The following is a 21,097-nucleotide window of genomic DNA, read 5'->3' as shown; positions in this document are numbered from 1 at the left end:
TCCCACATGGCATGGCAGACCACTCCTGTTGCTCCCGCTGCTCCCCTCAGCAGTATATTTTGTCAGTCTGCCTTTTCTGTTCCCTGCTCTTTCTCTTGTGAATCCTCTTACCCTCCCACACGTCAGGCCTGTACCCCGGTTCTTGTATAAAAAAATAAATAAATTAAAAAAAATAGATAAATAAATTAAGGTGGGCAAATGTGACAGTCATCACCATATTCTACAACACAGGGACATATGGGGCATCTTTCAAATTGCAATCCACTTATCTCTCCAGGGAGAAGACTTCAACACCTGCGCAGGCTCAGAGGCTCAGGTGAGGCTTCTGTCCTTCACTCTGGGATATCCTGGCGGATTCATCTCTGCCTGTAGATACGTTGTAGAACTTTTAGGAAGAGCCATGGCCTCATCCCCAGTGATGAGGAGGATTGGAAGGAAGCATGTGCTCCATCTGCCTGGAGCTGATGACAGAGCCCATGAAATCAACTGTGGACACAGCTTCTGCCACTAGTGCCCCTCCTTCACAGAGGCAGGGGCAGTGGTCACAGGACAGACCCTTACTTGAGCTTGGTTTTGTCTACCTGCTGCTGTGTGGGGATAGTTGATCACCTGTGGCATTCCCTAGTCTCCTTCCCAGGCCTTTGACAAGACAAACTCAGGATGAGCTGTACCAGGTCCAGAGTCATCTCCAAGACAGTGAGGGTGGAGGTAGATGCCAGGAGTCATCATGTGAACAGGGACCTCTGTCTGTGAATCTGATGCCTCAAGAGGGGCCTCCCCTTCCCCATGTGGGGCCTGCCCCACAGGCTATGTCAGGTCACAATGAGATTTAATTTGTCCCCTCTGCTGTTGCTCTGAAGGAAGGGTGCTGTTCCTACCAGGCCCTCCAGTCAGGATTCCTGAGTGTAAAACCTCTGGCATTTTGACAAGTTTCCTCCCTCATCTGTCTGGACCCGCCCCCTCACCAGTTTCGTTTCTGAGTTGACTCTAGTCAGAGGAACTTCCCTTCCAGGAATCCGGAAGTGGAGCTGCAGAGAGACTCAGAGCGATTTTGTGACTGACTGCCCTGTGTGGAGGAGTGCAAAGTCCAGGCAAAGGTTTGCTCTGGGGTGGACTGTGATTTGTGTGTGTGTGTGTGTGTGTGTGTGTGTGTGTGGTGGGAATGGGTGGTGGGTGGCAATAAGGAGCTCACCAACTGTGAAAATATAAAGGGAGGGAGATGGTTACCTCCCTTGTGCCCAGGACACAAGGGAGGCCATGGTCCTTCCTAAAACTTCTAAAGAGTATCTATAGGCAGAGAAACATAACCAGGATTTTCTAGAGTGAAGGACAGAAGGACCTGACCCTCTGAGTCGGCACAGGTGTTGAAGTCTTCTCTCTGGAGAAGACTTGCAACTCTCTTCAGCTCTCCTGCCTCGGTGGGGTCTCCCTGGAAATGGGACTAACCTTTTTCTTAGAGGGTTTTAGTGGGGTCCGGAGACTAACATGGGGGTGTGAGGACAGTCAAGTGGGACTGACCCCATGGACTCTGTTTGCCAACATTCATGTCAGTGTTGCTGGCAGAACATGGAAGTAACACGGGGCTGACTCCTCCTGAAGCTCTTTAGACACAAAGAGAGTTTCACTCTCCCTCCCTGAGTTTTCTTCTCTCATACAACTTTTGTGAGCAAACCTGTCTGCTTCTCTATCTCTACGAGTACCTGCTCCAAGAACATCTCCTGCCATGGTGGATTGTTCTGTTCCTGTGTATGGGGGAATTGGCAGATATGAAGCATTGAATTATGCTGGTGGGACAGAAACACTGAACTTAAGTTTTATTGAATTTTTTTTTTTTTTAAAGTATGTTCATTTTTTTTTTTTTTTTTTAAGATTTATTTATTTATTTATTTATTTATACAAGCACTGGGTACAGTCAGAAGCAAGGGAGGGTGAGAGAATTCTCCAGAGCCAGAGCGGGGAGCAGAGCAGGCAGAAGGACCGAAGCACACTGCTGAGGGAAGCAGCGGGTGGCAGGAGAGGTCTGCGCGCCATGTGGGACCCTCCTCCGGTGGCCGGGGAGCAGCCGGGGATCGAACTGGCGCTGCAGAGGCCGCGGGCAGCTTCGCAACCCAGCGCTCAACCACTGCGCCACCGGGGAGGCCCAAGTTTTATTGAATTTTAATCAATGTAAACTGAATGGGGCAAACATGACAGGGATCGCCCTATTCTACCACACAGGGACAGGTGAGGCATCTTTCAAATTCTAATCCGTTATATCTCCAGAAAGAGGATTTCAACACCTGTGCAGGCTCAGAATCTCAGGTGAGGCTTCTGTCCATCACTCTGGAAAGTCCTGGCTGATACACCTCTGCCTATAGATACTTAGCAGAACTTTGAGGAAGAGCCATGGCCTCATCGCCAGCGATCAGGAAGATGAGGGAGGAAGCCACGTGCTCCATCTGCCAGCAGCTGATGAAGGAGCCCGTGAGTGTCAACTGTGGGCACAGCTTCTGCCGCCAGTGCATAGACAATATCACTGGGCAGCAAAATCTTGTGATATCTTTTATTTGGAGGGCTCGCTGTCCCCTGTGCCAAACATCACTTCAAAGGGAAAGTGTCCGACCCAACAAGCACCTTGAAAACCTCATTGAGCGCATCCAGGAGCTGGAGCGTCAGAGGCTGTGTGAGGAACATGGGGAGTGGCTCTACCTGTTCTGTGAGGACGATGAGCAGCTCATCTGCTTGCTGTGTGAGCGCTCCCCCCAGCACAGAGGACACCGCACGGCTCTAGTGGAGGATGTGTGTTTAGGCTACAAGGTGAGTGAGTGGCCAAACCTTTCAGCAAGTTCTTCCTCTTATGTTGCACATTTTTATTGAAATTACTCTGAACACCAATATTGTGACCATAAAAATGTTGTTTCCATCACGTTATTTTCTGAATAAGAATTTATTATGATCCCGTGAGTCAGGTCATCATTTTCTTCTTTTTTTCTTTTTTCTTTTTTTTTGCGGTACCCTCACCAGGGGCCGGGGAACGAACCAGCACTGCAGAGGCTGCGGGCAGCCTCGCAGCCCAGCGCTCAACCGCTGCACCCTAGGGGAGGTCTCAGGTCATCATTTTCTATGCTGAACTTTAAGGTTGGGCAGAACCTTTTCTGTAAGAATTTCCTGTAATGAAGTTTCCCTGGACAACAAATTGTGCTCTTTGTCACACCTGCCTTGTTCATGGCCTCACCTCAAAAACCTAATTGGAGACACCACAGCGTTCAAGAGCACAAGAAAGAATCTGAAATCCCAGAGGTCAGAACCAACACCTTCTTGATATCCCAGAGTCCATAAGGAGTAAGAAAAGGAACTTAGGATGCCTGACGTCCCTCGGTGTGGGTGGTGAGGGGGGGTACCAAGGGGTGGGAATGAATGTGTGAGGGGGAGACTACCCTGAAGTGAGTCCTGAAGGACACACACAATATCACCATGGGCAGAATGTGGGTAAGAGACAGGAGGCAGATCAGGTGGTTCACTTGTCACGCGTGCTTGCCTGACCCTTGATGTGGCAGGCAGGAGGTGCGTGAGGGAAAGGCCATTGCGGGCATGGGAAAGGATGTCAGGAAGGAACCTTGGTATCACTCGGAATCCATACCCCTGCCCAGAGTGGCCTGGACACTAGGGATTTATTTGTGGAGGGAAAGATCAGGTTGACATGTAAAAGCACATTCTGCGTGGACAAAATAAACAACAAGGACAAATCTAAGGATTGGAAATGGCAACAGATATGAGCATAAACTGGGAAGGGGAGTTAGGGTTTAAACATACTTGGTGCAAGGGATGAAGCCTTGAGAGACGTTTCAATCATTTCCTATGTTTTTGAGACAATAGCTTTCAGCATAAGGGTCCCTTTGCTGTGGAGGAATGAAGAAGTGGGATTCCTTCCTCTCTGCCCCTTTGACATTTGAAGTAACATCCCCAGTGTGGAGCTCTGAGTTCCCTCATCCTTGAGGTGCCTGTGTCTTGTGTGAAGGTTCTGGATCCTGTGTCAGGTCATGTCAGCCCTGACCACCAATCAGCTCACTCACCTCCCCCTGTAACCCCATGAGCAGTCAGGGCTGTAATGGGGCAGGTCTCATTGCTTCCCACCATGTCATCAAATAGGAGGACTACAAGGTGATGGGCGTAGCCTCAAGAGTCAGACTGCTGAGGTGAAATAAAAATAAATCTTTAGTAAAGAAAAAAGAAAGTGTGAGAAACTTTTGAATAAACCCTAGAGATGGATGTGGACAGGAATCACTGTGAGTTGACATCATGACACTATTCTCCAGGTGATACAGGGCCCCCTCATGACCTGGTTCTGTAACTTCAGAGCCATCCTGGGCTCTCTGTTCTGGCCAGGGGTAACATGTGAAAAGTTCCCTGTGTATCAAACACTGTGTATTATCTATGACGGGTCCAGCACGTTATTTTATAAAATTTGCTTTTAGATGATTTTTAACCTAATACGATGTGCAGCATTTTCCTGGCTGACTGTATTGTGGATGTAGTACAATCCTTATTTCTGCGATGAGCTGGGAATCACATCTCTGCCACCTACCAGTGATGGGCCCTTGGGCAGTTTACTGCTCCCTTCCTAAGCCTCCATATCTACAGCACAGAATGATGTTACAATCCAGCAACTGCTGAGGGACTCCTAGGAATGACTTAATATTACTGCCCTCATGTTGCTTCCTCTCAATGTGTAAGGTCTCAAAAATATATTCAATGTTATTATACGGCTTGGAGGCTGGGATTCCCTGTAAGTACCTAATGAAGATTTGAAATGGATTAGCCAGACCTCACCCAATTTTTCCTGCAGGAGAAGCTCCAAGACATTGTGACAAAACTGAAGGAAACTCAAGACCTCTGTACGAGTGCGAAGTTGTTCACGGCAGAGCAAATAACTGAATGGAAGGTAAGAATTGGAGTTTAGTGATCACAAACTATTTTTCATCCTGAATTCAAGTATAGGCTATGACTGGGCAAAGTACTCATTGATAGTTTATTCTCATTAAACCAGTACAAATTGCTGAACCCCAAAGAATATGCCAGTTTTAAAAAAATAATTCCATTAGTTGTCTAATCTAGGAGAATTTCCCTCTGCTTTCTTCAGCCTTGCAGGAGTAAAGTGCTAGGCGTCCCATCACCTCAGTCAGGAGAAACAAAGCTGTTGTGCCCCTTACCTTCAACGGGCTTCACATTTTCAATGACTGAAATTACCTCCTGTCTGAAGATTGCGAACTCACCTGCGCACATTTACCAGAGTACAGGGTCAGACCTTCTACCTTCCTGGTTGCAATACCACCTTAAGGGAATACAAATAACAGGACCAGTGCAGAAGACCTTCCCATAACTCAAGCTTGTGAGATTGTGATGAGGATAGAGCTCTGCAAGACTTACACACACTTGCACTGTAGACTGTGGGTCTCTAAGACAGTGTCCGTGGCTGACCAGCCTCTGCAGGATCAGAGACACATTCTTTTATGGCTATGGATGTAATCCATCATTTAGTAACCAAATTCCCCAGATGTGTGAGCATTTTGCCTCTTTCATTTTCTCTTCCCACCTTGACCCTGCTTCTGTGTGAGTGGATATGAAACTTGACTCATCCATCCCTCATTTCGAGATCCTTGGAAGTTGGAGGACCTTATTTGGAAATAACACATGAAGATTCCTGACACTGTAGGTGCTACAACTGCCTCTGTCTCCACATTTCTGGAATATTAGGTCATAGGGAGAACTTCTATTGCTACAAACCATATAAGGAAACCATGTCAATGCCAGTGTCCAGCTGTCCCAGGTCTCCTACAAAAAGTTCCTCTTCAGGGCCTCCCTGCTGGCTCAAGGAGATAAGTCTCAGACAATGAAGCTATTGTAGCCACTGCAGCATGAGTTCAATCGCTGGCCAAGGAGATGACCCACAGGGCCCAGCAGACCTCTCCTGCCTCGCAGGCTGCTCACCTCAGCAGTGTATTTCAGTCAATCTGCCTGTTCTCCCCACTCTGTCTCTGATGAATTCTCTCACCTCTGCACCTCTGGCCTACACCCCAGTTCTTGTATGCATAAATAAATAAAATATTTAAAAAAAATTTCCACTTCATCCTAATCAATACTGCATCTACCATAATATCACAGTCACTAAAGCACTGTTGGAATTGAGAAAGCACAGATATAAATTGCAATTCCATATACCACAATAAAACCTGTGTTACACATAAAGATGAAATATGAATCCTGGTAGGTGCAATAATATGTCTGGAATCTCTTCAGGCTTCCCCTATTGAGTATTATAGACTCTCCTATGAGCCTGATGACTTAAATTCAGTATTGGTTATATTCACTATCAGCGTTTAGTTGAAGAAATTCCCAGAACATATATACAGCGTGGTGCTTGCCCACTGTGCTTGGTGTTATCTTCCTAAATGATAAGTTACTTGCTGTTGGCCAAATTCCCTTATTCTCCTGTTTAGCATTCCAGGACCTTCTTTTTCTGTATTGTGGCTGAAGAAAAAGGAAATGTACCAGGTGGCTGCAGTATGATCACCTTTCACATGAGAGTGCAGCCTTTAGGTCATTTCTAGTGTACAGTCCAGTGGCATGAAATGCATTTAGTTGCTTTGCAGCCATCACCACCCTCCATCTGCAGAACTTTTTCACCATTCGAAATGGAAACTCTATGTCCATGAACAATAACTCCATTGCTCCCTCCTTCCAGCTTGAGGGCCACTGAACTACTTGTTATTTCTCAATTTGACGAGGGCCCACATATGAGAAGACTCATAGGGTCTTTCTCTTTTGTGCTTTGGCTCATGTCCCTCAGATGAATCTTCAAGATTCATGTTGGGCACGTGTCACAGTTTTCTTTCCTCCTGTGGGTGAGCAGATTTACACTGTCTCAGGCCCACCTGTGTTTACTCACCAAAGAGGTATGTTTGGTTTGTTTCCCACTTTTCTGCCTACTTTCTTGATTCTAGGAGAACATAGAGCTTCAGAGACAAGAAATCCAGTCTGAGTTTAGGAATCTCCACAATTTCCTCCATGAGGAGGAGAGGGCTTATCTGTGGAGACTGGATAATGAGAAAGAGAAGATGCTGGGGAGACTGCAGGACAGTGAAGCCAGTCTGGACAATCAGAGCCATGAATTGGAGAAGCTTCTCCTGGAACTAGAGAAGAAATGTCAGGGCTCAGCCCAGAATTTATTGCAGGTGAGGGAGGCTGTGAACTTGGAGGAAAGAAAGAACGTGTCTGTTTCTGATCTCTTGAGAGGAGATTGTGGAGGGAGCCTGGGAAGTTTGGCGAGTCCTCTCTGCCTCATTCAATATTTAAAGTAATTAGTGTTGAAGACTATAGCAGCATCAGCCCTTTTGCCCATTTCTGTCTATGCAAGTGTCCTTTACTCTCCTCTCCCTTTTTATTATAAACCTCCACTTTGGGAACCAAAGGAAAGATCCATATCAATGTCAGCTGGTGTCCTGTGCAGGTATCCACAGTGGCAGTATGTGAATCAGAAACCAGCTTCTCTGGGTCAAATGTAGGTTTCTTGGCCATATGGAACCACAGAATAACCTTCATCCCATTTATTCACCCTTGTCAGTTGTTCATGGAACCTTCTCACCATCTCTTAAAAATGACTGGTGGTATAGAGTGGGGCAGCCAAAATGAATGATAACCTTCTGAATCACTTATCTTGGGCCATGAACACTTAGGGAACCTCATTTCAGCTGCCTGAAGCTTCCAGCCAGTGAACATAAATAAATGCCTGGCTGGACTCCAGTTATTATTGCAGGACTGGTGGTTGCACTGTGAGGGTGAGGATGTAGTGTGATAGCGACCTCAGCAGGTGACATCTGCTGCCTTGTCAGCAGTGGCTCAGAGCCAGGGTCTGATTCCCCACTGAGGACCTTTGTCACAAGTGACAAAAGTAAAATGGGATCCTCAGAAGGAAATTGGATCACTGATAGGAGAAGGGAATGCAACCTTGCTCCTGGCCTCTTCTCTAATGTCACGGGTTAATGTGAATGAAGACTCCATGACTCCCCCCAAGCCTGAGCAAGTGCGATCACACACTTACACACACTGGCAGTGACTATCCTAGGGGACTGGGATGGGAATCTGTCTACCTGGGTATGTGTGGGTGTGTCAGGCTGGGTCACTCTACTTCCTGGGGTGGAGAGTTCATAGCAAGTAACCCCATGTTTCAAGTGACACAAAATACTGATTTTCCCACACTCACATTTGTCTTTATTATTACTAGGATGTGAAAGATGTGAAAGACACATTAAACAGGTGAGTCTGTATGAATGAGGGAGTGTGAGGATGTGGGCAGTTGTGTGGCTAACCCACAGCTGAATGGAATGTCCCCTGTTCCTTGTAGGAATTCAGATGTGAAGCTGAAATTGCCAGAGATCTTCTGTTTGGAGCCTCAAACTGTGTGCCATGTTCCTGAGCTTTACTTTGATGTGAAGAAAATGTTAAGGCACTTCCAAGGTGTGTGAAGTAAAAAGTTCCCTTCATGCTTCATATAAAATGCCCCTTTGGTGGTAACCAACTCAGCAGCTGTCCCTGGGTAGACTCAGGACAGAGAGGCTGTTTAGCTGTTCTCAGTGGAGCTGAAACTCTCTACTTTGTGAGTAGGCAGGGATGTAGCTTCCTGGTTAATGCTTTAGCAATTCAAATTCCATCTCTCCCAGACTAATCACCTGCTCATTCTCCCCACCTAAATAACAATATAGCAGATTTCACTTCCCTCACTTATCATGACATTTAACAGCATCACTGTTTGTAGTGTTTAGAATGTATCTACAACTGAACATTTATTAACATTTCATTAAACTCTCAGCAATGTAAGAAAGATAGATCAGTATTCTAGACTGTGATGAAAATGATTTAAGGCCTTGACTCTAAATGTTAGAATCCTAATGAAAGCCAGTATGATCAATTCCAATCCTGAGCTTTCAATCCTTTAGTTCTTACTTAGTATTTGTCATTTTCCACATGTCCACAATTAGATAATAAGCTAAATATTATTAAAAAATTCTTTAGGCTGTAAAATCAGAATGAACCTGACAGAGGCCAAACCTGAATTGATTGCACTGGTGTGTTGCTATTTTAAGCATGTATTTTATCCCACCATTTTATTTCTTTAAAGATTTATTTATTAACGCATACTAGAGCTGGGGCACAGGCCTGAGGTGTTGGGGTGGTGGTGGAAGGATTCACCTGAGACAGAGTGGGGAACAGAACAGGCAGACTGACTGGAATACACTGCTAAGGGAACAGTGGGCGAGATAGGAGAGGTGAAGTGCCATGTAGGTTGGCTCCCTGGCCAGCCATGGATTGAACTTGTGCTGCAGAGGCTGAGGATAGCTTCACAGTGCTGTGCTTAACCCCTTGTGCCCCGAGGGAGGCCCAGGAGTCATCTATTTTCTATTTAGGTTGCTTCTGCAGGAATTTTCCCATATCTGCCCATTATCATTTATAAGCATTTTGATTGTGTAATCTTAGCATTTTTATTGGTGTTTTTATTATTGTATTACACTGAATTGCATTCAAATCACTGGTCTGTGTAGCATAGATCTACAGATATATGTTCATTCTTTCAATCTGACTAGTCTTATTCATGACTACCATAGTCTATGTAGAAAATGTGATGTGAACTGCATTTTCTCTACTTATTAATCGCTGATATTTTCACTTTTCTATTAAATTGGTCTGTTTGAGGGCTTCCCCAGTAGCCCAGCGGGTTGAGAGCAGTGCTGTGAAGGTGACCGCAGCTTCCGCAGCACCGGTTCAATTCCTGCCAGCTAGGGAGAATCCCAAATGGGGAGGCAGACCTCCCCTGTCTCACCAGTTGCCTACTCAGCAGTGTATTTCGTCAGACTGCCTGTTCTGTTCCCCACTCTGTCTCTGGTGAATCCTCTCTCCCTCCCACAACTCTGGCCTGTACCCCACCTCTTGTATAAATAAGAAAATAAGAAATTAGAAAAATAAATTGGTCGGTTTAAACTGTTCTAGTCTTCCCCACTTTAGTGATTTTTTTGGCCAGCCTCATCTGTCAGTTATGGAGAGAAGAATGTTAACATGTTTTAGGATGATTGTAGAGTTTTCCCTTTTGCTTTGCTTATGGTGATATTTGGCACTGTTTACTTCGTGGTTATATAGTGCATGCATGTTTGCAAGTTTGAATTTTTCCTATGAAATGTATATTAATTGATTAGGTATCTCTTTTCTCCCTTAATAATACTTTAATTTAATACTATTTGATAAATGTAGCAGCTATATAACTATATAATCTATCTTTCCGGTCTCAAGTTACGGTTTCACTATAAACAATAGGTAATTATAAATGTCCAGCGGATCTTTCCCCTTTCAGTATGATTTACTTTGCATTTTGATCTGTGCACTATGGCTATTTTGGATTGTTCATATAACATGAATTGAAAATCTCACTTCCAGAATAGAGTTGCATGAGGAGTTCTTTCCAATGGTGACAAAAAGAGTGATGAACAGGGAAGTATCCAGGAGTAGGAGGTGGTAGGGCCATGGCCACCCGGGGCCTGTGTGGCAGGGTAAAGAGCCGTGAGCACGGGTTCCTGTGAACAGACAGAGATGAAAGAGACCTGCCATTGCAGGCAGTGGAGAGGGACTTGGGTCCTGATGACTTCAAGCTCTGCTTTTGTTTGCTCCCTGGGGTCCCCCAGTTCTTCCCTTTGACTGAAGCGAACACAAGTCGGAGGGGCGGGAGGATGATCATTAGGTCCACAAGGTCAGCCTTCAGTTCTTAGCCTTGGTGCAGCTGATAGTGTTTAACACAGGAATATTTTGGAGGTTCACTTCTTGCTACAACATCCTGTTATCATTGTTGCTTTGTAATTACACTCCTGGCCAGTGTCATACTTAAGAAATTACACTCCTGTTGCCTCCCTGGTGGCGCAAGGGATAAAGAAGCAACCTATGAAGCTGTCTGCAGTCACTGCAGCATGAGTTTGAGCCCCAGCAAGGGAGCTACCCACATGGTGCAGCAGACCTCTCCTGACTCATCCGCTGCTCCACTTAGCATGGTATTTCAGTCAGTCTGCCTGTTCTGTTCTCCACTTTCTCTCTGGTGAGTCCTCTCACACATACTCTTCTGGCCTGTGCCCCAATTCTTGTATGCATAAATAAATAAACCTTTAAAAACAAACAAATTACACTCCTGGCCAGCATCATGCTTAAAAAGATCATTATTTTTTTTATTTTACTTATGTTCGTCAGATCGTTTCGATGTGCATTATTCCAGCATAAATTATATCACTTTTTACTCATCCCTGGGACAAAATGAACTATCATCTGCAGCAACATAAAAGACTTCACACAAAAATTCATGGTCTGAGAGGTGCTTTGAGGGTGGAATAGAATACTGGGATCTGAGGTAACTGTTTCAATTACAAAATATGGCAGGACCTATGTTATTTTGCTTTCTGATAATGGGTGTGAAAGGTTATCACTAAAAATGGGGATAAGCTACTTTTTTGCTTCAATATTCCATGATCTTGGTGGCCCTACACAGGGGATAAGCGTTGTGGAGAGGACAGCGACCACTATGGTTAGTCAGTCCCTTGCCTTCTCCAAGGGACTGAGTTGGTGATGGTGACAGTGATGGAGAGTATATTACTTCCATTTATTGCTTACTTACCAAATACCAGGAATTTCTCCAAGCAGTAGGGTGCATGAGCTCCTTCAATCCTCCCCACCATTACTGTGGCGGGTATGATGATGTCCTACTATAATATGCAGAGTCTCAGAAAGTGACTCACAGAGCTAGAAGAAGTAGGCAGCACCTGAATCCTGGAGGTTGTACTTGAAGTGCACTGTCTTCTCAGCAAATAAAATGTGCCTTTCTTTTTATCAGTCAGCGTGACTCTGGACCCAGACACAGCTCATCGTGATCTAATGCTGTCTGAGGATCGGAGATATGTGACCCGTGGAGGCAGCCAGAAGGAGTATTTCAGTTCTACAAGATTCTGTTCCTTACCCTGTGTCCTGGGCTGTGAGGGCTTCACCTCAGGAAGACATTACTTTGAAGTGGATGTGGGAGAAGGATGTGGGTGGGACTTAGGAGTTTGTCTGGAAAATGTGCAGAGGGACAGTGTCTTGACCCCAGAGCCTCAGTCTGGCTTCTGGGCCATCAGACTCTGCCAGAAGAATGGCTACATGGCCCTTACCTCTCCCCCAACACCCCTTCCATTGAGGGAGTGGCCCCGGCTGGTGGGAGTTCTTCTGGACTGTGAGGCTGGACTTGTGTCCTTTTACAACATGAATACTGGCTCCCACATCTTCACCTTCCCAAGGGCCTCCTTCTCTGATACTCTTCGGCCTTATTTCCAGGTTAATCATTCTTCTTTGTTCCTCCCTCTACCCCTGGGGTCAATTTAAAAGAGACTCTTGTTTCCCATCGTAGAAATACAACGTCAGTCCTATTAGGACAGAAGTTGGTCTGTTTTGTCATCTGCTGTTTCCCTTTACCTGGACTGGCTCTGAGTTCTCAGTGGACACTCAGTGAGTGTGCCATGACTGCTGGACACAGCCACTGTGCAGACAGCACAGAAGATCAGCCTGACCTGCAGGGAAGCGAGAGAACAGCAGGGTCATCCCTCATGCTCTCCCCAGTCACTGGGTCAGATCTCTGAGCTGCCAGGGCCTGGTCTCACGCTGGGTGTCTGACCATTTCATTTCATGTGAAGTTTTCACACCTCATCCATGTTGTCGTTTGGGTCAGTATTTGCTTTTGTTTATGGACAAACCATTGCAGTGTATGGATGTCACACATTGTGTGTGCCCATTCATCAAAGGATGGACATTGGTTGTTTCCACTTTGGGGAGAGTTCAAATGATGCCACTGTGAACAATTTTGTACAAGTTTTTGTGTGATTATGGTCAAATTTGGAGCTTTGTACCTAGGAGTAGAATTGCCACTTCCTGTGGTATCTTGTTCAACTTTTTAAGGAACTGTCTGTTTTCCCAAGAAGCTACAACATTGTATATGCTCACAGGCCATGTATGACATTCCAATTTCTCTACATTTTATTGAGGGTATTTTTCAAGGGAACTATGCTAATGGATGTTAAGTGCTATCTCCTTGAGATTTTGTTTTCTTCTGGCTTTTGCATTTTCCTAATAACTGGTGATGGTGACACCTTCTTGGCTAATTGTGTGTCTTTTTGGAATAATCTCTATTCACATACATTGCAAATCTGTTATAGAGCAGGGAGAGGGGCAGCCCAAACCCTGCAAACCTGCCTATTCTAAATGGGTTCTGCCATCCGCCGCATCAACACAAAACATAGGAGACTTTAATGGGAAGGAACTTTAATAAAACTAGGAAACAATACAGGTAAGGCAAAGAGTCTAGTTTCTAAATGAAGCACCCAAAGTTACCCGTCCCCTCGTGGGTAAAACTCCATCCATATGGGGTCGGCCCAGAGCAAGGCCCCAAAGCCTGCCACAAGTCTAAAGCACCTTCCAGTGGGGACCCACAGAAAAGGGTCACAAACAACCAGACAAGCCCGGAAGGAAAAGAGCAAAATCAACATCCAGATAAAAGCTGCCATGGTCACCTCCCCACGGGTCTCACCCACATCTGTGTCACCCAGTCCACGACCAAAAGATAAGCGCAGTTTCTTCACATGTCTCTAGGCTCCATGCGCCTCCTCCAGGTCTCCTGGCTCCATCCTGCTTCCTTCCTCAGTCTCTTCTGCAGCTTCTCCTCTTCCTGCTCAGCTCCACCCTCCCTTGGGAGGGGCAGGGAACCTCCCCCTTTCCTGGGGACCACCCTGTTGCAATCTCCCCTTTTAATTTTTATTCCACCATATCTATGGTGGCACAGATCTCAGGGTGTAATCTTAGGAGACAGTCTTTTTTCAGGGTTACAATGTGTGTAAGAGAAGCAACAATTAGTCAGCAGCATTGTCCATGAATGTCCAGTATGAGTTTCATTACTTAAAAATAGTCCATTATCCAAGCCAAAAGAAAAAAAATTTGGAGCATTGGCTAAAACAAGATAGCAAATATATCAAAATCACAGGGAAAAAAAATGTTAAAATGGTTCAACTGATGTAAAACACAAATTTTCTCAACCTTGATCCCAAACTTTTAACAGCATAGCAAAAGTTTGCAAATTAAATTTACTTTTAAACCATTTTTTTCTATTTTTGCATAAAATCACAGGGTAGAAATAACTAACAGCAATTTTTAGCTGGCTTTGTTGAAATACTCCATACAGGATCAGAGCGAACCGGCGGCATCCAGTCGATGTATGCTTCAGGTATAACGTTGGTCTCATCAGACTCCACCTGGGCTTTCCTCTTCTCGAGGGTACCAGGGCATTTTCGTTGGCCGGGTTGTCCAGTCCTGCCAATGGAGGCAAGCTTCCTCACCTTCTTTGGAGGTCTCTGGAACCCTACAAACAAGGCAAACAGGTTCTCCTCTTCTTGGTTCAGCTCTTTTTCAACTTTTTGGGGGACCTCCACACAAAGCCACACAATCAAACTCGCGTCCAATTTTTTTTTTTTAAACAGACAAAATCCCTATGGAAGTTATGCAAAAACAGACTCTAAGATAAGTAGCAAAAATTACTACCACTATTTGTATGCTGTGTTGGTATCAAGGGGAGAGAAAATGTGACAAGTTAGTTTTGCTGGAAAAAAATTACAACCTTGCTGCAGATCCTGGTTACTCAAAACAAAACAAAACAAAAACTTCGTGGATTCAGGACAGAATGCATAAAAAATTTTCAGTATTATGTCAAAGAAACCTTAGTAAATGTCAGATGTATTTCCAGGTCTATTCAGTCCTTTGTAGGAAAGTTTTTTCTCTCAACAGTTCCATCAATAGGAATCTGTTGAGACCTTTTCTCCCTATATTTCCAGAAACAATTTCTGTAGATGTGAAACAATTGAATTATACAATATTACAAGGTGATAATCACCATTGACAATTTACATACATACCAGATACTACTGTTAACATTTTGTACATACCAAAGTTTTACCATTTTCCCAAGTGACAATGCTTCCCTTCCAGTTTTACTTCATTAGGTAAAAGCCAAATAGAACAAATTCATCTAATGCCTTTCCCAGGAGGAAAGGGAGAAACTTTGTGGAGTGTCTCAGGAGCTCTACTGAGGTTCCACAAAATTTCCTTGCATCAGCCAAATGACAGGCTACCAAATTTGTACTTGAATTTAGATTTCTGGGAAGCTTTGCCATAAATATCAGAAAAATAACAGAAACAACAATGTTCAATCTCTATGAAGGCACCGGCTTAGTTCAGTAGCACAATGTTGACAATCAAACCATAACTTTTTGTTTTTCTCATAACTGGAGACTCTTTTTTTTTTTTTTTTTCAACTTATACGGGCACCATGTATACCAATTTGTCAATCAGTGGAGGTCAAGACAGTTAGACACAAGGACATACAGATAGCCACTCTGGGACAGAAGCTGAAAGAGCAGATTAAACATCTAAGCACAGATTACACCTCCCCCACACTAGGGAGGGACAACAACAACACAGGTATGAAAACCTGGTACAGTTACATGATGCACCCTAAAGAGTGCTTTCCATAACAGACCTTCCTCAGTAGGAAGCAGAAACTTAGAATCTTGTCTTTCACCAGCAATTGAACAAATCCAGTATTCAAAATGGCAAACATGCCCAAAACAAATTGTGTAGACAAAATTCACAGCAGCAAATCCTTTCAGACTCAGACAAAATCTTGTTAATTTTTCTGATCCAGACTTTGCAAAAATTCAAGTTATCTCCAAGAATCCATCAAGGATACCAGTGATTACCAGTTACTGCTTAAGGCTACTCTTTCCTTAACACCCAGGCATACATTTGCTAATTAAAACACCACTGCTCCACAGTTGGCTTGCAAAACCAGTCTGACACAGGGCAGGAAGTAGTCAAAGACAAAGCAACATATTAATGAAGAACCATTATTGTCTTTAGAAATGCTAATGAGACAGCAGAGATTACAAAAAGAAAGAAAAAAAAAAGTTCCAAGTGGCCTCAGATGCCATCTTTGATCTGGCCACATGGTCCAACGTTTACTGCCTAATCTTTTGAGTAAAACTGGCACAGAACAATTTCCACAAAATCAAATGTCTTAGCAAGTCACTACAAACAAATTACATACAAACACACAGAATTTTCACAAAGCCCAAGCCAGTTTTTCAACAGCAAATCGACATATGAAACACACTGGAGAAACCAAAAATCACATTTGCGCTTATGGTAGCCAGTGCCATAGGGAAGCCCAATTTCCCCATGGGGCTGACTAACCACGGATGGCTCTGTCCTAAATCACGTTGGACGCCAAATCTGTTATAGGGCAGGGAGAGGGGCAGCCTCTCCTGCATACCTGCCTATTCTAAATGGGTTCTGCCATCCGCCGCATCAACACAAAACATAGGAGACTTTAATGGGAAGGAACTTTAATAAAACTAGGAAACAATACAGGAAAGGCAAAGAGTCTAGTTTCTAAATGAAGCACCCAAAGTTACCCATCCCCTCGTGGGTAAAACTCCATCCATATGGGGTCGGCCCAGAGCAAGGCCCCAAAGCCTGCCACAAGTCTAAAACATCTTCCAGTGGGGACCCACAGAAAAGGGTCACAAACAACCAGACAAGCCCGGAAGGAAAAGAGCAAAATCAACATCCAGATAAAAGCTGCCATGGTCACCTCCCCACGGGTCTCACCCACATCTGTGTCACCCAGTCCACGACCAAAAGACAAGCGCAGTTTCTTCACGTGTCTCTAGGCTCCATGCGCCTCCTCCAGGTCTCTGGCTCCATCCTGCTTCCTTCCTTAGTCTCTTCTTCAGCTTCTCCTCTTCCTGCTCAGCTCCACCCTCCCTTGGGAGGGGCAGGGAACCTCCCCCTTTCCTGGGGACCACCCTGTTGCAGTGACACCTTCTTGGCTAATTGTGTGTCTTTTTGGAATAATCTCTATTCACATACATTGCCCATTTTGATTGGGTTATTTGTATTTTGGTTTGTAATAACTTTTTATGCTAATCACAGTTCTAGGTATGTACCTTATCAGCTTAGTAATTTTAGAAACTTTCTGTCATTCTCTGAGTTATCTGTTTACATTGTTGCTGGAGTCCTAAGAAGCTCAACTCGGTATCCTTGTTATATTGAACTTTTATTACTTGTGTTTTGGGTGTCATCCAGATAACCATTGGGAACCCAAGGGAACAAGAGTTTTTCCCTCTTTTCTTCCAAAAGGTTTTAACCATTTCAGTTCTTACACTTAGATCTTTTGTTCATTTTGGGGACTCCAGTGATCTGTCCGCTCCGGTTCTTTGAAATTCTCCATCCTATACTCCCTATACACAGGAGGGGATGCACGAGGGAGGGGCTTTCTCTGGCCTCCCCTGCGCTGTCTCAGCACATCACACACATCACCTGAGCACTGGGCTTTCCCTATTTCGGGACATGTCTCTGAAGGCTCTTCTATGTCCCCACCCCTCTCAGCCCTGATCGCTGCATGATCCCCTCCTTCACACAGTGGGTATAGGAGGGCATAGGTCACAGGACACACCCTGTCATGAGCTTGTCTTTGTCTGGCTGCTGCTGTGTGGGGGTGGTTGATCCCCTGTGGGTTCGCTCAGCTCCTTTCCTGGTCCAATTGTTAGGGGGAAAAGGATGTCCTAAAGCTAATTCCATACAGGCTTTGTGGACTCCACCCCCACCCCAGGCCAAAGCCAAAGACACTGGGAACTCCAAATCCTATCACCACCAAAGAGAAGGTGGCTGGGACCTGAGGGTGGGGTTAAGCAGCCAAGTTGGTATAAAGGCAGACACGTGGGCTTTTGTGGGGGGTCCCCCATTTTGGCTTTCTGCCAGCTAGCAGGGTCCGGCCAGCTCTGAGAGTGACTTTTGGTTTCCAGGTCGGCGGATCGGATAGGACGCATTAAAGACTTTATTTCCCTATTTTCTCCCTGAGTTGTACATTTTCCTTATTTCCTTTTCCCATGTAAATAAACCTTTTATTAACCTTTTGTGTGTGCCTGTAGTGGAGTATTAATAAGTCCTTTTAAAGCGCGTGGGTGAGGACCCACAGCCAGGAACCTGTTCAATATCGGGGCTGTCCTATAACACTTGTCAAGACAACTCAGGATGAGCTGTGCCCAGTGCAGAGTCTCATCCATGACAGTGATGGTAGAGGGAGATGCAGGGTCACTATGGGTTCAGGAACCCAGGGATACATTCTCATCTGTCAGGAGCTGGATGCCTCAGGAGCTGGTGTGTCCAGTTCCTGTATGGGGTCTGCCTGCAGGCTGTGCCAGGATAAGATGAATCTTCAGGTGTGAAATGGCTGAGACTCTGGGAGCATCCAGGAGAGTGCAGGGACTGAGAGATTCCTCCTGGGTGGGAAGAGAGGAAGCTGGGCCACCACTGGGATCAGCAGCTTGAGAACCTGAGCAGCTGGACTGTCTTGGCTAGGTTGTTCCTCAGCTCCTTTGCAGGTCAGCTGCCCTGACAGACCCCCTAGGGCATTCAGATCAGCACCAAACAAAGCACCTGACCCAGGATCTAGCCAGGGGCTCTAGAATCCCAGTTCACTCCCTGGCTCCTCCTTCACCCTACCAGCTCTCAGACACTGCAGAAGTGATTTCTTTTATAAATACTTATTGTGCGATTATCAGAAATGCCTCTTCCATCCTAGGCTATCAATATGGCAAGGGACTATGCTGCCTGCCTCCCAGCACCCAGGCTTGCAGCCTCCCTGCCTGCTCTTCTGCTCCCCTGCTTAAGCATTAAAGGCCTGTCAGATCTACCTAGGGCTCCAAATTCCTTTCCCCCTCCTGAATAACAATGAACCTGGCTGGTGCTGCCAGTTTCAGGACTTCTCCCAAATCTATCTGGCCCCGCCCCCAGGCAGTTACTTTCTGAGTTGACACCAGGGAAAGCAAACCACATGCAGGAGCTGGAAGTGGAGCTGCAGTGGGACTAGCAGCGATTTTGTTGCTGACTGCTCTGTGAGGAAGGGAGGATTGAAGAAGTCCAGGCCAAGGTTTGCTGTGGGGTGAACTGTAAGTTCCTTGTCTGCGTGTCCTGTGTGTGTGTGTGCACGGGGTGTGTGTTCATGTGTGGGTGTGTGGGTGTGGTCCCTGGCAATAAGGAGCTCACTGGAACCTGAAAATGGTCAGGACATTGCTTTCCAGCTCTCTCTCCCTCTGCTTTCTCTTTCCCAGGCACAGTGCCACATCTCAGATCAGTGTGTGGTCAGCAATGGCAGGCACTTGGGGTTCAGAGTGTTGTAGAGCAACCCCGATACAAAACAGGGTGCCTGACTGTGGGTCCTCACCCACGTGCTTAAAAGGACTTATCAATGCTTTACTCCTAACAAGAGGACCAGCAGACACAGGAGCACAACCCCAGGCATAAGGAAGGCTGGTGCAGCCCCTGGGAGAAATCCCCTCCGTGGGAGAGCAGTCTGCAGAGACGTGCTCTGGCTCCGAGGGCTAGTCCTGAAATAGAAGGAAATAATCTATCCAGCTTTGTGTTGTATTGTTGTTACAGAGCAACCCCGATATAAAAACGGGTTGCCTGACTATGGGTCCTCACCCGGGCGCTTAAAAGGAACTTATTAATACTCCTCTGCAGGCACACACAAAAGGTTAATAAACGGTTTTATTTACAAGGGAAAAGGAAATGAGGAAATGTACAACTCAGGGAGAAAATAGGGAAATAAAGACTTAAATGTGAACTACCCGATCCACCGACCTGGAAACCCAAAGGCACTCTGAGAGGTGCCCTACTGCTACGAGCTGGCGGAGAGCCAAAAAAAGGGAACCCCCCACCCCCAAAGCCCACGTGTCTGGTTTTATACCAAACCTGGCTGCTTAACCCCACCCTCAGGTCCCAGCAACCTTCCCTTTGGTGGTGACGGGATTTGTCTTTCCCAGTGTCCTGATGGCTTTGGTCAGGAGTGGGGGTGGAGTCCACAAAGCCCACATGGAATTAGCTCAGGACATCCTTCCCCCCTAACAGTATCTGTTTTCAGTCTAGGCCTGTGAATGCAAAGGAAAGGTCTCTCACTTCCTCCCTCAGCTCCTCCCCACACACTCCCAGCAAGGGGAGGGCAATAGGGCTGGGAGCCTGAGCAGATGCAGCTGTGGGAAGGGCAGACCCTCTGCTCTGGTCCCTGCTCCTCTGTCTCCAGCTCTCAGTCCTCACTGGTGGACACTGGGGGGTCCAGGACAAGGAACCCACAGTGGACAGGCCTTGCCCTCTGCTTCCTGCCTCCCCATATCCTGGTTCTGCAAATTCCCGCTGCCTCAGGAACCCTGACCTTGTCCTGGGAGACCTGTCCTCCCCTGGAGGGAGACAGTCACCTCCCTTGTGCTTAGGGACTCTGCTCCCAGAACCAACTCCTGTTGCCACCCTCTGCAGCTCTCCTGCTGTAGTGTGATATAAAACTGGATTAAACTGCAGCCCCTTTTTCTCTGAGGGTTTTAGTGGGTCTTGAGTACCAGATGTGGGGGTGTGAGTAGAATCAAGTGTACTGGCCCCATGCACTCTGCTCCCAAACCAATCACCTCTGTTGCTGGCAGGAAAAGAAGTAACTCAGAACTCAGAGCTGACTCCTCCCGAAGTTCATTTGACACAGAGAGACTATCACTCTCCCTCCCTGACTTCTCTTCTCTCCTACAACTTTTGCTAGCAAACCTGTCTGCCTCTCTATCTCTACGAGTACCTGATCCAAGAACACTTTCTGCCATGAGGGAATGTTCTTTACTTGGATATCGTGGCACCATTGGCAGATATGAAGCATTGAATTATGGCTGGTAGGACTCCAACACTGAATTTAAATGTTATTTTGAATTTTAATCTAAACTGGGTAGGGAAAACGTGACAGGGATTACCCTGTTATACCACACAGGGATGTGTGAGGCATCTTTCAAATTGTAACCCACTTTCTTTCCAGAGAGAAGACTTCAACACCTGTGTAGGCTCAGAGGCTCAGGTGAGGCTTCTGGAAAATCATGGCTGATTCATCTCTGCCTGTAGATACTTAGTAGAACTTTGAGGAAGAGCC

General features: G+C 45.8%; 1 protein-coding gene across 1 annotated transcript; it reads left to right on the top strand.

The window, feature by feature from the left end:
• Positions 1–2,385: 2,385 nt before the first annotated feature.
• Positions 2,386–12,420, top strand: LOC311188409 (E3 ubiquitin-protein ligase TRIM38-like; the record flags this gene model as incomplete). Its single annotated transcript, XM_084259509.1, has 5 exons — positions 2,386–2,796; positions 6,981–7,211; positions 8,261–8,292; positions 8,381–8,493; positions 11,897–12,420. The coding sequence occupies 5 exons, from the start codon at positions 2,386–2,388 to the stop codon at positions 12,418–12,420; spliced, it is 1,311 nt and encodes a 436-aa protein (XP_084115635.1).
• Between the last annotated feature and the right edge of the window lie 8,677 nt (positions 12,421–21,097).

The sequence above is a fragment of the Talpa europaea genome (assembly GCF_964194135.1).
Source record: "Talpa europaea genome assembly, chromosome: 2".
Classification (NCBI taxonomy): domain Eukaryota; kingdom Metazoa; phylum Chordata; class Mammalia; order Eulipotyphla; family Talpidae; genus Talpa; species Talpa europaea.
The sequence above is the reverse complement of the archived record's forward strand: the minus strand, read 5'-3'. Positions and strand labels throughout refer to the sequence as shown.